Consider the following 16606-nt stretch of genomic DNA (forward strand, 5'->3'; position numbering starts at 1 on the left):
ATAGCGTCATTTAAGATGTATCTAGACAGTTACGTGAATGGGCAGGGAGCAGAGGGATACAGATCCTTGGAAAATAGGTGACAGGTTTAGATAGAGGATCTGGATCGGCGCAGGCTTGGAGGACCGAAGGGCCTGTTCCTGTGCTGTAATTTTCTTTGTTCTTGTTCTTTGTTCTAATTTAGCTCCGAGCTACTCATAATTCCTTCAGCAGAACCTGTTCCCTCTTTCTATCAAAGTGAGAGATGCAGGGAAATTGCGAATAAAGCCACAAGATTCCACGCTTTTGAACAAACAATGCTGAATAATAAAGATTTTAATATTATTCAGTTTTGCATTTTCCTCACCTACACATCAATGTAAAATAACCTGTGCAATTTAAAAAGTCATTTTCAAATCACAGTATTATTGAGAAACATTGAGGAGAGTGTGGAGGTGGAGAGTGAAGGCATAGAATGAAGGATGTCTCTGGAATCAGCTCCTCATTCCTTTTTTATGCTTCTCTCTATTTTCTGCAATGGAATAAAATAACCCAGGTTAGAAACATTTCACTAGATGCACCTTGTCACCTGAAGTTGCTGCACTGGTAATAAATTCTTCAAAGCATATCGAAGTGGATGAAAAAGTTGAGTCCACTTTGCAGTTTGCTCCAGACTTCACGGAACCATAGACATCGTCATAAGGGAATCGGAATAGAGTACAATCACAGATGATTCAACAATTCAATTCCTTTCTTACACATCCCATCCCATAACCCTGTACACCATGGTTCATCAAATCTCTAAACATACTCAAAGAATGAGTTTCCACAGCCCTCTGGGGTAGAGCGTTAGAGTGATAGAACATCTACAGTACAGAAAGAGGCCATTCAGCCCATCATGTCTGCACCAACCCTCCAAAGAACATCCCATACAAATGCAGTTTGCCCACATCCCTGTAACACCACATTTCCCATGGCTTATCCATCTAACCTGTCCATCTTTGCAGTATGGGAGGAAACCCACACAGACACGGAAAGAACATGCAAACTGCACACAGTTGCCTGAGACTGGCATCAAACCTGGCGGTGTGAGGCAGGAATGCTAACCACTCAGCCACTGTGGCCCCCATTGGTAATAGGGTTTACAAAAGGGAAGTGATGCTGGACAAATCTTGAATTCTTTGAGAGTGTAACTAATAGAGTTGATGGTGGTTGAGGAGGCATTGGGTATGGTTTATTTAGACTATCAGGAGACTTTTGAAAAAATCAATACAAAGAATAGTACAGCACAGAACAGACCCTTTAGTCCATGTAACAGGTTAGTGCATAGAATTAAAGTGCTGGATTGGGATAGTGTTTTGAGACAGATAGAAAATTGGTTTGCACACAGCATATCAGCAATAAATGAGAAACAAGAACAGAAGTTGCTGGAAAAGCTCAGAACTGAGGAAGGGTCACCGGACCCGAAACATTAACTCTGATTTTTACTTCACAGATGCTGCCAGACCTGCTGAGGTTTCCCAGCAACTTCTGTTTTTGTTTCTGATTTACAGCATCCGCAGTTCTTTCTGTTTTTATTTAGCAATAAATGGGTTTTCTTTCTAATGTTAGATAGTGACTAGTGACGTACAGGAGGGATCAGTGCTAGGACCCCAGTTATTCATAATATACACTAATGATTTAAAGTAAGAGAACGAGATGCAATATCTTCAAGTTTACAGGTGGCACACAGCTGGGTGGGGGAGAGGTGAGCTGTGAGGAAGATGCGGAGATGTTGCAGTGTGATTTGGACAGGCTGAGTGAGTGGGTAAATTCAGGGCAGATGTCATATAATATGGATAAATGTGAGGCTATCCACTTTGGGAGCAAAAACAGAAAGGCAGGTTAATAACTGAATAGTGATAGATTGGGAAAGGGGGAGGTGAAATAAGACCTGGATGTCCTTGTGCACCAGATGCTGAAGGTAGGCATGCAGGTACAGCAGGTGGTAAAGAAGGTAAATGGTATGTTGTCCTTCATTGCGAGAGGTTTCGAGTACAGGAGCAGTAATGTGTTGTTGCAGTTATACAGGGCCTTGGTGAGACCACGCCTGGAATATTGTGTGGAGTTTTGGTCTCCTTTTCTGAAGAAGGAAGTTCTGGCGATGGAGGGAGTGCAGTGAAGGGTTTATCAGACTGATGTACAAAGACAGACTGGATTGATTAGGATTGTATTGGAGTGGAGTTTATTGAACATCTTTGGGGGTAGGGACACATTAGAGTTTGATCTTCACCAGCTCAGGAGCTCTCCCTTTTCTCCACAGCTTATCTTTCTTTCAGCAGTTGCTGTAAGCTGTGACTTTTAACTGCTTAGTGAACCAGCCACCGTGTTTCTTGCAAACTGGTGGAAGTTTGCAGAGAAATAGGATTGAATTGCAATGTTCTGCCCAGCATAAGAATCATCTCAACAACTCATTCATAATAAATCTGAAGTACCTTCCAGTTTTCCTTCATCCATGACCTGCTTTTCCAAGTCTGTCTGGGGAGTCGGGGTCGCAGGGTTGCAGTTTATAAGTGGATGTGGAAAGGTTTTTAAACTAAATAGTGGAAGAGGTGGGTTCAGTTTCTCGAGAAATTATGGACTAAGTTAAATCATAGAATCTCTACGGTGTGGAAGCAGGCCATTCAGCCCATCTGGTCCACACCAATCCTCTGAACAGCATCGCACTCCAACATTGAAGCAATGGGAATGCAAATAAGCAGAAGGTGTCATGTAATTACTGCAGATGGATTTCCACAGATTCAAGGGGTTTAATGCCAATCATCACTGTTTAGCCACTGGGATAAAGAAACGTACCTTTTGTGGTAGTGGGCTGTTGGGTGCTGAGTTGAAGGAGGCTACACTCGAGTTCTTTCTGTTTGGCGAGCCCTCCTGGGAGTGGGGCCATGTCTGGTTCCCAGCTGATTTCACCGTGCCAATTCTATAGCTGTCGGGTGCCAGGTACTTCTCCTTAATTTTAACGTTGGTCCGGCCTTTCACTGTTCAAATTAAGATGCATTGTTAACAAAAAGAATCCTCCATTCTTACTGATGAAACAAAAGATCTGAGAGAGAATGCCACTGCTGTTTTCTGTGTATATTAATGATCTAGGCATGAATAGGAGACTTGAGCAGTCAGTTTGCAGATTACATGAAAATTGTTGGTACTCTAATTAGTGAGAGAAATGCCTTAGAAAATAGAATGATGTAGATGGGCTGAACAGTGGAAAATGCAATTCACTCTTGAAAGTGAAAGGTGATGAATTTTGGGAGGACTGGCAAGGCAAAAAAACACACATTGAGTGGTAGGACACTAGGAAATACAAAGGAGCAGTCCTGGATTTAAATAAAAGGAGTTGGCAATGATGGATTAGGAAAAGTGATTAAAAGGCACTTGTATTGGATAGGAAAGGATCATGTGCATGAACTACAATAATTATTAATCCCTATCTGGCACAAAAATCACAGAAGAGAGGTGGTTCAACCATGGTTTACTAAAGAGATTAGGGATAGTATTGGATGGAAAGAGGTGACATACAAAATTGGCAGACAAAGCAGCAACCTGAGCATTGACAGCTGTTTAAAATTCAGCAAAAGAGGATGCAAAGATTTATTAAGAGAGGGAAATAGTTAATTTGCATAGAAGAAGCCTTTCAGTTCATTATGTCTGTGCTAACTTATCTACATTAATCCCACTTTCCAGCACTTGGCTTACAGGCTGGAATGTTATGCTAAATCTCATTGTTGAGACCATCACTGCTTCTCTTTAATTTTTCTAAGTTTTAGTTTGGAACTGTGAGCTGAAGTTGAGAATCAAACTTTGAACAGCAGCTTGTCTTAAAATAAAAGAGTAAAGAATTTGATATTTGAGCATGGGAACTGATCTGGAAAGGTGATTGCAGGCTTGGGCTGATGAGTGGCAAGTGACATTCACACCACACAAATGCCAGGCTATGACCATCACCAATAAGAGACAATCTAACCACCGCCCCTTGACATTCATTGGTGTTACCATCACTGAATCCCCCACCATCAACATCCTGGGGGTTATCATTGACCAGAAACTCAACTGGACTCACCACATAAACACAGTGGCTACAAGGCCAGGCCAGAAGCTGGGAATACTGCAGCGAGTAACTCACCTCCTGACTCATCAAAGCCTGTCCACCATCTACAAGGCACAAGTCAAGAGTGTGATGGACTACTCCCCACTTGCCTGGATGAGTGCAGCCCCAACAACACTCAAGAAGCTTGACACCATCCAGGACAAAGCAGCCGCTTGATTGGCACCACATCCACAAACATCCACTCCCTTCACCACCAACGCTCAGTAGCAGCAGTGTGTACGATCTACAAGATGCTCTGCAGAAATTCACCAAAGATCCTCAGGCAGCACCTTCCAAAGCCACGACCACTTCCATCTAGAAGGACAAGGGCAGCAGATACATGGGAACAACAACACGTGCAAGTTCCCCTCCAAGTCACTCACCATCCTGACTTGGAAATATATCGCCGTTCCTTCACTGTGACTGGGTCAAAATCCTGGAATTCCCTCCCTCAGGGCATTGTGGGTCAACCCACAGCACATAGACTGCAGGCGTTCAAGAAGGCAGCTCACCACCACCTTCTCATGGGGCAGCTAGGGACGGGCAATAAATGCTGGGCCCAACCACCGACGCCCCCATCCCACAAATAAATAAAAAAAAGGTTCATCATTGATCTAAGAACAGTGCAGATGTTTCAGCAACACAATATGATTGGTCAATCAAAGGGAAGTCAGTGCTGGCCAGTCAATCATAAGGAGAAACCATAATTGAACTGGTGATGACTGACTGAATGGGTTTGTTTGGCAGAAGGCTGTTTGCTTGGAAGCTGCTGGACTAGAAAGCTGTGAGTTTTTACTCTTTCAATCATTCTTCAACTAAATATAAAACCAGAATGTTATGACGAAAGAATCCCAGCTTATAAGAAATAAGTGAACATTCCTCAGAGCCTCCTGGAATGACGTGACTTCAGAATTCAAGCAAAATCCATTTTAAAAACATTTTTCATCCAGGAATTCTATAAAGACCTGGGACTCACATATGAAACAGTTGTCGAACTGACCAGTTACAACACTTCTGGAATAATAGAGTTCCTTCTAAATTTCAGAAGGGATTTGAGGAAAAGTTTTTCTCCTAGAGAGTGGCAGCAGTCTGGAATGCATTCCCGGAGAGGGGAGTTGAGGTGAGAAACTTCACAATCTTTAAAACGTGCCTGGATGAGCCACTGGGAGTGTCGTAACATTCAAGAAAGTGGGCCTCTTACTATATTTTTGCCAGTACAGTCTTGATGGGCCAAAGGGCCTCTTCTGTACTGTATGATTCTGTGAGAGTTAATATTTTGAGTCCAATATGTCTGTTAGCCAGAATGTAAAGGGTTCAGATAATGTAGGTTTTTATACTGTAGACAGAGGGAGGAGATAAGGAAATAATGGAATAAATTTCTGTTCTACTGTTTACACCAAATTTGTAACATTGCCTGGTCATGTTTCAGAGAGAGGCAATCTCATCAAAATCAAATAGAAAAAGAAATATTTTCAGCCAGATTCCAGCCTAAGATCTGACTTGTGTAAGGAGAACATCAGCTCACACCACAACACAGCAGCTAGCTCTGGGAATAGTGTGGGCAAAGGCAATAGTTTCAACATAGAACATAGAACTGTACAGCACAGCACAGGCCCTTCAGCCCACAATGTTGTGCCGACCGATTATCCTACTAAGATCAAACTACCCTGCATACCCTACATTTTACTATCCTCCATGTGCCTATCCAAGAGTCGCTTAAAAGTCTCTAAAGTATCTGACTCCACTACCACTGCTGGCAGCGCATTTCACACGTCCACCACTCTCTGTGTAAAGAACCTACCTCTGACATCTCCCCTATACCTTCCTCCAATCACCTTAAAATTATGCCCCCTCGTAACTGTCATTTCCGCCTTGGGAAAAAGTCTGTGGCTATCTATTCTATCTGCTCTATCCACTCTATCTTCAGTGGGGGAAGACTTAGTGGAAAATATTCATCTCATGTAAAGTTTAGGATAGCAGTGGAAAATGAAATTAGTCAACTCAGAGAAAACAGCAAAATGCGGCCATTTGGCCATTTGAGCCTGTTCTGTCATTCAGTTTGATCATTGAACTCAGTACCCTGTTCTCACTTTTACCCAATACCCTTTGATCCATTTAGTCTTTAGAACTATATCCAACTCCTTCTTGAAAACAAGTCTGTGTTTTGGCCTCAACCACCTTCTGTGGCAGAGAATTCCACAGGCTCCCCACTCTCTGGGTGAAGACATGTCTCTTCATCTCAGTTCTGATTGGTTTACCCTGTAGCCTTCCACTATGACCCCTGGTTCTGGAGTGCCCACCACTGGGAATATCCTGCCTTTACCATGTTAAGATATGTTAGAATTTTATAAGTTTCTATGAGATCTCCCCCAACCCACCACCATTCTTCTAAACTCTAGTGAATATCATCATAACCGATCCAGTCTCTTCCTCATATGTCATCCTGCCATCCCAGGAATCAGTCTGGTAATCATTCCCTCCATCGCCAGAACATCCTTCCTCAGGTGTGGTCTCACCAATGCCCTGTATCAGAGGGGAGGCGATAGCCTAGTAGTATTATCGCTGGACTGTTAATCCATTTATTTATTTGAATTCAATAAAAATGTCTGAAATTAAGAATCTAATGATAACTATGAATCCATTGTCGATTGTCAGAAAAACCCATCCTGTTCACTAATGCCCTGTAGGGAAGAAAACTGCCATCCTTACCTGGTCTGGCCTACATGTGACTCCAGACCCACAGCAAATGTGGTTGACTCTCAACAGCCCTCTGGGCAATTAGGGATGGACAATAAATGCTGCCTAGCCCTCATCCCATGAATGAATAAGAGTAATTGCAGCAAGACATCCCTGCTCCTGTACTTGAATCCTCTTGCTATGAAGGCAAACAACCCATTTGCTTTTTTACCTGCTTACAAAGAGTCAGCACGGATTTCTAAAAAGAAAATCATGTTTAATTAGCTTGCTGGAGATTTTTGGAAGAGGTAACAGTCTCGTTGATACCCTCCAGCAGCACAGCGCTCACTCAGTACTGACCCTCCGAAAGTGCGGTGCTCCCTCAGAATGAACCTTCCAACATTGAGGCGCTCCCTCAGCCCTGACTGTCTGACAGCACGGCTCTCCCTCGGCCCTGAATGGGTGAAAATAGTACTGCCTACCTATGTTTTTGAATCTTTAGTAAGAATGGCCACATCCGTGACTCCTACCAACCTCTGCAAGGATCATTCTTCACGAGGAACTCATCAAGTGGACTCCATCCCCCTCCCACTCGCACCATAACTGTGCTGCGGAGAATCCGCACCATCCTCAGTTGCTGAGAGTCACCAAACTGCGAAAAGATGAAGAACATTAGCCAATGTTGAACTCCCCTCTCACAAGGAAAGATTCTCAGTTCCATGTATATGAACTGATTCTGGTGTGATTTACATACAATGCCTTTACCAAACACGAATGCTCTGTTACTGTTAGAGGTTAAATTTGTCTGGGTCCATTCACAACCTGGAGTGAGCCTTCAACCCTGGGACTGCTGGAAGAATCAGTTCAATTCTACCAATTAATGCAAACTGTCAGACTCACCAGGATAAAACCACAAATAAAACAAGGTGGGTCTTACCTGCCAGTTGTACAAAGCTTTGGTCAGTTGCTATCTTGTGTAAGAATGTTCAGATCCAGGCTTAGCACCCAACTAATTGTCTTGAAGCAAATACACAACCAATTCCACTGAATCATCTTGGGCCTGGAAAGAGTGGACTTACGAGGCCAGTGTTTATAAACTCAACATGAACTCTCTCAAGTTTAGAAAGGTAACAGTGATCTTATCAAGGTGTTTGAGATGATTAAAGAGTTTGATAAAGTTGATAGTTTCTTTCTATTTACATTGAAGTGGGGAATCTAGGAAATGAGGCATTCACTTCAGAACAGAGCCAGGCCTTTCAGGAATAAAACAGACAAATTTGCAGCTTTGGTTATAATCTTCAACACCTCTATCGCAAAACAGGTGTCTACCTGCTGTTTAAATACTTTCAGTTATCGAGCCTCTACAACTCTCTGGGCTGGAGAATTCCAGACCTCACCACTCACTGAGAAAACAAATTCCTTCCAGCAGACAAAGGAGGGAGGAGCCATTGTCATACAGAATAGAATGGACTACTGCAAGGAAGTGTACCGACAACTGAACAACCAGGAACATTACAGACAACTACCTGCTGATCTGATCAAAGAACATAAGAACATAAGAACTAGGAGCAGGAGTAGGCCATCTGGCCCCTCGAGCCTGCCCCGCCATTTAATAAGATCATGGCTGATCTTTTTTGAGACTCAGCTCCACTTACCCGCCCACTCACCATAACCCTTAATTCCTTTACTGTCCAAAAATTTATCTAGCCTTACCTTAAAAACATTCAGCGAGGTAGCTTCAACCACTTCACTGGGCAGGGAATTCCACAGATTCACAACCCTTTGGGTGAAGAAGTTCCTCCTGACCTCAGTCCTACATCTGCTTCCCTTTATTTTGAGGTGATGCCACACCCATCAACTGAACAGACTGGTCAAGAGCTTTGATCCAGACCTTCAGAGTATCCTGTGCACTCTCATCCCCTGTACTGCTCATACAGGAGACTTCTACTGCCTTCCAAAAGCTAACACACCTGGATGTCCCATCGTATCAGGCAATGGGACCCTGTGTGAGAACATCTCTGGCCATGTTGAGGGCACCTTGAAACCCATTGTACAAGGAATCCCCAGCTTCTGTTGCAACACTACAGACTTCCTACAGAAACTCAGCACCCATGGACCACTTGAACCAGGAACAATCCTTGTCACAATGGACATTTTGGCACTCTACACCAGTATCCCCCACGATGACAGCATTACTGCAACAGCTTCAGTACTAAATACCAACAACTGCCAATTTCCAGACACCATCCTACAACTCATCTGCTTCACCTTTGACAACCAGCTCTTCATCCGGACTCACAAAACAGCGATGATGATTACATCTGCCCCCCATGCCAACATTTTCATGCACATGTTTGACCAAGATTTCCTTGCTGCGCAGGACCCCCGATCAATGCTATTCACCAGATACACTGATTACATTTTCTTCCTTTGGACTCACAGCAAGGAATCACTGAAATGACCACATTGCAATATCAACAGATTCCATCCCGCCATCAGACTTACCATGGACTACTCTTTAGAATCAATCTCATTCTTGGACACAAGCATCTCCATTAAGGACAGACACCTCAGTACCTCACTCTACTACAAGCCCACAGATAACCTGCACCTCTCTAGCTTCCACCCTAAATATATTAAAGAAGCCATCCCCTACGGACAAACCCTACACATACACAGGATCTATTCAGATGTGGAGGAACGCAATGGACACCTAAAGGATTTGAAGGACGCTCTCATAAGAACAGGATACAATGCTCCACCGATGGATTGTCAGTTCTGACACGCCACAGCGAAAAACCACAACAACGTCCTCAGAAGACAGGCACAGGACATGACCGATAGGTTACCCTTCGTCGTCCAGTACTTCCCCAGAGCGGAGAGCCACTACGCCATGTTCTTTGCAGCCTTCAACATATCTGGATCAGCGCAGGCTTGGAGGGCCGAAGGGCCTGTTCCTGTGGTGTAATTTTCGTTGTTCTTTGTTCTTTATGATTGCTACCGCCAAAATGCTCTCCTACCAACAGGTCTAGCACTTGGCCCGGTTCATTGCCAAGCACCAAAATCGAAGTGGCCTCTCCTCATGTTGGTCTATCTACATATTGTGTCAGTAATCCTTCCTGAACGCACTGGACAAAATCCGTTCCATCTAAACTATTACAACTAAAAAGTTTCCAATCAATATTTGGAAAGTTGAAGTCACCCATGACTACAACCCTGCGACTTCTGCACCTTTCCAGTACCTGCCTCCCAATCCGCTGCCCCACTTCTCTGTGACTATTCGGAGATCTGTAAAATACCCCCAACAAAGTGACTGCTCCTTTCTTGTTCCTGACCTCAACCCAAACTGACTCTGTAGACATATCACTCTCAAACTGCCTTTCAGTAGCTGCTATACTAGCCCTGACTAGCAATGCCACTCCGCCGCCTCTTTTTCCACCCTCCCTATTTCTTTTAAAGCATCTAAATCCCGGAACTCCCAACAACCATTCCTGCTCCTGAGTTATCCAAGTTGCTGTAATGGCCACAACATCGTAGTTCCAAGTACCGACCGACGCTCTAAGTTCATCGCCTTATTTCTGATACTTCTAGCATTGAAGTATACACACCTCAAACCATCTCTGTTTGAAGCATACACACCTCAAACCATCTCTGTGCCCACAATTACGGTCCATCGACCACATTTCTTTATTAACAACCTCACTCCCTCTTGTGTCTGTTGGATTGCTGAATATCTCATCCTCTGAATTACAGTTCCACACCTCCTGCCAGTCTAGTTTAAACCATTCCGTATAGCTTATTTTTAATTTTTTAAAATTATCTCTTTGCCTCATTTAATCAAATTATAGGTCATCCCTTCACTTGTGTAATGGAGAGAACGTCAAACCCTGCTGATAACTAAATCCAAAACACCCAGAGAAGATTGCCTCGTCTCGTAATCTGCTAAAGGAAATGCGAAAAATGGTGTAACCTTCCTCTCAGCTCCCAATCTGTTATGGAGGGGTGGTTAAATGGAACAAACTCTCTGATACTCACTTGAGAAGTAACAAGTAACTAGTTATTTATCTAACTCTAACAGCGAACAGATTGACAGAACTACTAAAACGAACAATTTCTCCTTAACTACTAACTATTCCTAAATAAAACAAAATTCTAATTGTATGCTGTTCCAATAAATACAAATCCCATTTGTATAAACCAAAGCAATGTCAAAAAAATTAAAACTTAGCGTCTCAACACAACAGTCAGGATGTGTATTCCAGAGTGCTCCACGTCCCCTCTGCCGATCCTCAGCCAGGAACGCCTTTCTCCGTCGAATTTTGGTGTCCAAAACACTTCTCTCCATTGAATTCTGATGTCAGCAATATTCGCTAAGAGTGGCGTGGTACCTTTTAAATAGTGCTTAATCAGAGAGCTTAAAGATTTATGTGAGAGCCAGAGTTTTACTCTTCCGATGGCAGTTGGCTCTCACCCTCATTTTCAAAAATCCTCTTCTTGTATACCCTTGATGACATGTCTATTTTCTTATAATTGGATTGGTCCTGGGTTGTCAACACTATCAGATTTAAATTCAATTGGTTTTCAGTCTTTAAATGCCTGGTTTAAATTATTTGGCTGATATTCAAACTGGTTACCCTAACATCAAACAAGTCTAAGTTTCCAAACACATAGTCAATGATTCATATTTTTCAATTTCAGAACTGTCTCTACATCTGCATCTGCTTGCAGACATTTTTGTCTAAATCTCCCAGCTGAGAATCACCTATTAAAGGGACTATGCACGCTTTTCCCCTATCATTTTTCCAACAAATTCTATCTTCCTGCTTCCAATTCACAAGTACGCGACATAACTTCACAACATTTGTTATTCAGCTGTTGAAACATAGAAGATAGGAGCAGGATAAGGCCATTTGATCCTTCGAGCCTGCTCTGCCATTCTTCACGATCATGGCTGATCATCCAACTCAATAGCCTAATCCTGCTTTCTCCCCATAACCTTTGATCCATTTCGCCCCAAGTGCTATATCTAGTCGCCTCTTGAATATATTAAATGTTTTGGCATCAACTACTTCCTGTGGAAATGAATCCCACAGGCTCACCACTTTTTGGTGAAGAACTGTCTCATCTCCGTCCTAAATGGTCTACCCTGAATCCTCAGACTGTGACCCCTGGTTCTGGACACACCCCACCATTGGGAACATCCTCCCTGCATCTACCCTGTCCAGTCCTGTTAGAGTTTTATAAACCTCTATGAGAATCCCCCCTCATTCGTCTGAACTCTAGCGAAAACAATCCTAACCTAGTCAATCTCTCCTCATACGTCAGACCCGCCATCCTCAGAATCAGCCTGGTAAACATTCGCTGCACTTCCTCATGAGCAAGAGCATCCTTCCTCAGAAAAGGAGACCAAAACCGCACACAGTATTCCAGGTGTGGTCTCACCAAGGCCCTGTATAACTGCAACAACACATCCCTGCTCCTGTACTCGAAACCTCTCGCAATGAAGGCCAACATACCATTTACCTTCTTTACCACCTGCTGCACCTGCATGCCTACCTTCAGCGTCTGGTGCACAAGGACACCCGGGTCCCACTGCACACTCCCCTCTCCCAATTTACAGCCATTCAGGTAGTAATCCGCCTTCTTGATTTTGCTTTCAAAGTGAATAACCTCACATTTATACAAATTATACTGCATCTGTCATTGATTTGCCCAATCACCTAACCTGTCCAGATCATGCTGACAGATCTCTGAATCCTCATCACAGTTCACCCCACACCGCCTGGTATCATCTGCAAACTTTGAGATGTTACATTTTGTTCCCTCATCCAAACCATTAATGTAGATTGTGAATAACTGGGGTCCCAGCACCGATTCCTTGTGGCACCCCACTAGTTACTGCCTGTCAATTTGGAAAGGACCCATAGAGGGGGTACAACAAAGGGTCACCAGATTTTTTCCTGAGATGGTGGGATTGTCCTGTGAAGAGAGTTTGGGCAAACTGGGGGGAGGCGACGGCCTAATGGTGTCACTAGACTATTAATGACCATATAACTATTGTCGGTTGTTCCAAAAATTCATCTGGTTCATTATTGTCCTTTAGGGAAGGTAATCTGCTGTCCTTACCTGGTCTACCCTACATGTGACTCCAGGCCCACAGCAGTGTGATTGATTCTGAGCTGCCTTCTATCATATTGTGATCATTTCTCCCTAAAGGTTCTTTTACAAGATTCTTAATTAGCCCTTTTCATTACATTATGCTGAACCTAAATAAGTATGACCTCTAGTAGACTTTTCAACACACTACTCTAGAAAACCATTCCGTTGGTTCACTCTGTCTATTACAGATTGAAGTCGCCCATGATAACTGCGTGGCCTATGCTACATGTTTCTCCCGTCTCCTGGTTAATACCATGCCCCACACGACCACCACTATTTAGTGGTCTATAAATAATTCCAATCAGTGTCCCTTGCTGCTTTTGAGTTCATCTAAACAGATTCCACACATTGTTCTTCTGATCTAAGACCCTCCGTTATTAATGTACAAATCCCATCCCTCTTCATAGAGCAACTCCATCTCCTTTTCCTTCTTGTCTGTCCTTCCTGAATGCCAGACACTCTGAAATATTCAGTTCCCAGTCCTGCTCGGTGTACTGCCATGTTTCTGTAATGACAATTAGATTATATCCACGTGTCTCTATATGTGCCCACTGCATGTCTACCTGCAAATGTACCAGCGTCTGGTTGGCATTGGGACAGAGTGTTGCTGACTGAGAGGCTTTCTGTAACTGGATGCAGCTATGGACAGTTAAATCGTATGGATTTTGTGGGGGAGAGGGAGGAGCGAGTTAGAGGTGAGTTTCACAAGGCTATTAATCCAGAGACCCAGGTAATGTTCAAATTTGAATCCTACTATGGTAGATGATAGAATTTGAGTTTAATAAAGGAAATCTGGAACTAAGAATCTAATGATGACTGTACAGAGGACATTCTAGGCCTCATGATGAAAACCGTGTAAAAAAACTCAACTTGCACTTTACCAAAATAATGTAAGGTTCAGCCCATAGTTTGTATTTTTATTCCTTGCACAGTAAATTTCTGTTATTTCGGTGAAGCGGGGCCTCTTGTGAAGATTCTGTGCCTGACCACCATCTTAATCAATAAGAAAAATAAGAATGTTGAGGTTGGTTGGCTCGCCGAGCTGGTTTGTTGTTCCGCAGATGTTTCGTTACCATGCTTGGTAACATCCTCAGTGCAGCCTCTGATGAAGCCTGGTTTTTAAACTCTGGAGTCCGTTGCGATGGATTGCCTCACTTCCGGGTTTCCTCCGTAGTGGAATGTATATGGGGTCGAGTTCAATGTCTTTATTAATAGAATGCTTCGTGGAGTGCCATGCTTCCAGGAATTCTTGTGCTTGTCTCTTCCTAGCCTGTCCCAGGATCTTGGTGTTGTCCCAGTCAAAGTGGTGGTTCTCCTTGTCCATGTGGATTGAGATGAGTGAGTATTGGTCATGCCTTTTTGTAGCCAGTTGGTGTTCATGTACTCTTGTTGTTAGTTTCCTTCCTGTTTGTCCGATGTAGTGTTTCTCGCAATCTCTGCAGCGGATCTTGTAGATGACATTGGTCCTGTCCATGGCGGGGAGTGGGTCTTTAGTTCAGGTGAGCACTTGTCGTAGGGTTGATGTGGGTTTGTGTGCCACTCTGATGCCTAGCGGTCGTAGAAGTCTTGTGGTGAGTTCTGACGTGTTCCTGATGTAGGATAGTGTGATGAGTGTGTCGGGGCGTGTAGAATCTTTCTGATGCTGTGCCTGTAGGCATCTCCTGACCCAGTTCTTTGGATATCCATTATCCTTGAACACTTGGAAAAGGTATTCCTCCTCCTCTTGGCGTAGTTCCATGTTGCTGCAGTGTGTTGTTGCCCTTTTAAATGGTGTTCGCACGCAGCTTCGTTTGTGTGTGCTGGGATGGTTACTATTGAAGTTCAATACCTGGTCTATGTGTGTGGTTTTTCGGTGTACTTTCGTTTGCAGTTCCCCATTTGTCTTGCGCTCTACCATGACGTCCAGGAATGGGAGTTGTTTGTTCTTCTCCTCCTCTCTGGTGAATTTTATTCCAGTGAGGGTATTGTTTATGAGTTTGTGTGTCTCTTCTAATTTGGTCCGTTTAATGATGACAAAGTTATCGTCTCCGTAGCGTATCCATAGTTTAGGTTGGATTTGCGGAAGGGCGGTCCTTTCCAGTCTTTGCATCACTGCTTCTGCTATGAGTCCGGAGATAGGCGATCCCATGGGTGTCCTGTTGATTTGCTCGTATGTTTGGCCATTGAAGGTGAAGTGGGTGGTCAGGCATGGGGCCAGTAGTTTAAGCATGTTGTCCTTGGAGATGGTTTCACTGGGGTCGTGTTCTTGTTCAAGTATTGTTGTCATTGTTTCCCTCGCTAGTGGTATGTCTATTGATGTGAATAGGACGGTGACATCAAACGATATCATGGTCTCTTCGTCCTCTATCTTTATGTCTTTGATGGAGTTGAGGAATTCTTGGGCTGAGTGGATGGAGTGGGGTGATCTGTTGACTAGGTGCTTGAGTCTTCTTTGTAGTTCGCTGGCTAATCTGTGCGATGGAGTGCCTGGTAGGGAGACTATGGGTCTGAGGGGGACTTCCGGCTTGTGCACTTTAGGGAGGCCGTAGAATCGGGGTGTGTTGGTTCCTTCGGGTTTCATTCTTAAGAAGTCTGTTTTGTTGATTTGTCCTGTTTGTTTAAGTCTTTGTAGCATGTTTTGTTGCCTAGTTGTGGTGTCGGGTCAGTTTGTACTGGTCGGTATGTGTTCTCGTCGGCGAGCAGTGCATATGCTTTGGAGATGTAGTCCTTTCTATTCATTATCACCGTCATGCGCCCTTTGTCTGCAGGTAGTATCGTGATGTTCTTGTCCTGGAATTCCTGGAAGCATGGCACTCCACGAAGCATGCTATTAATAAACATATTGAACTCGACCCCATATACATTTCACTATGGAGGAAACCCGGAAATGAGGCAATCCATCGCAACGGACCCCAGAGTTTAAAAACCAGGCGGGAAAACACACCGACGCTTCAACAGAGGCTGCACTGAGGATGTTACCAAGCACGGTAACAAAATGTCTGCAGAACAACAAACCAGCTCGGTGAGCCAACCAACATCAACACCCACAACCCGAGCTACAGATCTACTCCAAAACCTTAAATAAGAATGTACAATAAATGAGGAGCAGGCCATTCAGTCCCTCAAGCCCTGCTCTGCCATTCAATATGATCACAGCTTGGTCTGATCATCACCGCACATCCATAATCTCACCTACCCTCGATAATCTTTCACCCCTTTGCTTGTGAAGAACCTCTCCACTTCTGTCAAACCCATTTTCACCCTTGCATCTGACTTGTTGAGTATTACAATCACCTCATGACAAATATAAAACCCCCACCTCCACAAAGTACACAGAGCTCTGAGAGTGCAGTACCTACCCGGTATCTGTGTGCACTAATCTGTTCCACCTGGAAACGTTGGGCACAGTTACATTCAGCAACCTGGCGACAAACCTGCAAGACAGACAACTCAGTACCGAATAATAGAGCACACCACAGGCTAGCATCGGGAGACAGGAGTCCTGTTTAGCTGTAGGCAGGGAAAGGCCTGGGGTTCAAATTCTGGGAGGAGTCCAGGGAACAACCATCTGAGCTAGTGGGGGTGGCTATAAATATGGTTGCGCTCTGGGAAGAGCGTAGAAAAACCTTTAAGTTCAGGGAGAGGCCTAAGGGAAAGGCTAACCTCAGAAAGGGAAGTAAGGAGGAGTCTAA

At 43.9% G+C, this 16606-nt stretch overlaps 1 protein-coding gene across 1 annotated transcript in view; it reads right to left on the reverse strand.

Annotated features, from left to right (window-relative positions):
- Nucleotides 1–296: 296 nt before the first annotated feature.
- Nucleotides 297–16606, reverse strand: part of LOC109924909 (microtubule-actin cross-linking factor 1-like) — a 44675-nt gene continuing 28365 nt past the window's right edge. The window contains exons 12-15 of the mRNA XM_048616157.1: nucleotides 16274–16348; nucleotides 7311–7428; nucleotides 2813–2994; nucleotides 297–509 (exon numbers count right to left, since the gene is read on the reverse strand). Coding sequence (XP_048472114.1) covers nucleotides 480–509; nucleotides 2813–2994; nucleotides 7311–7428; nucleotides 16274–16348 — 405 coding nt within the window. The 3' untranslated portion in view covers nucleotides 297–479. The remainder of the gene's footprint in view (nucleotides 510–2812; nucleotides 2995–7310; nucleotides 7429–16273; nucleotides 16349–16606) is intronic.

The sequence above is a fragment of the Rhincodon typus genome, chromosome 2, assembly GCF_021869965.1.
Source record: "Rhincodon typus isolate 14 chromosome 2, sRhiTyp1.1, whole genome shotgun sequence".
Taxonomy (NCBI): Eukaryota; Metazoa; Chordata; class Chondrichthyes; order Orectolobiformes; family Rhincodontidae; genus Rhincodon; species Rhincodon typus.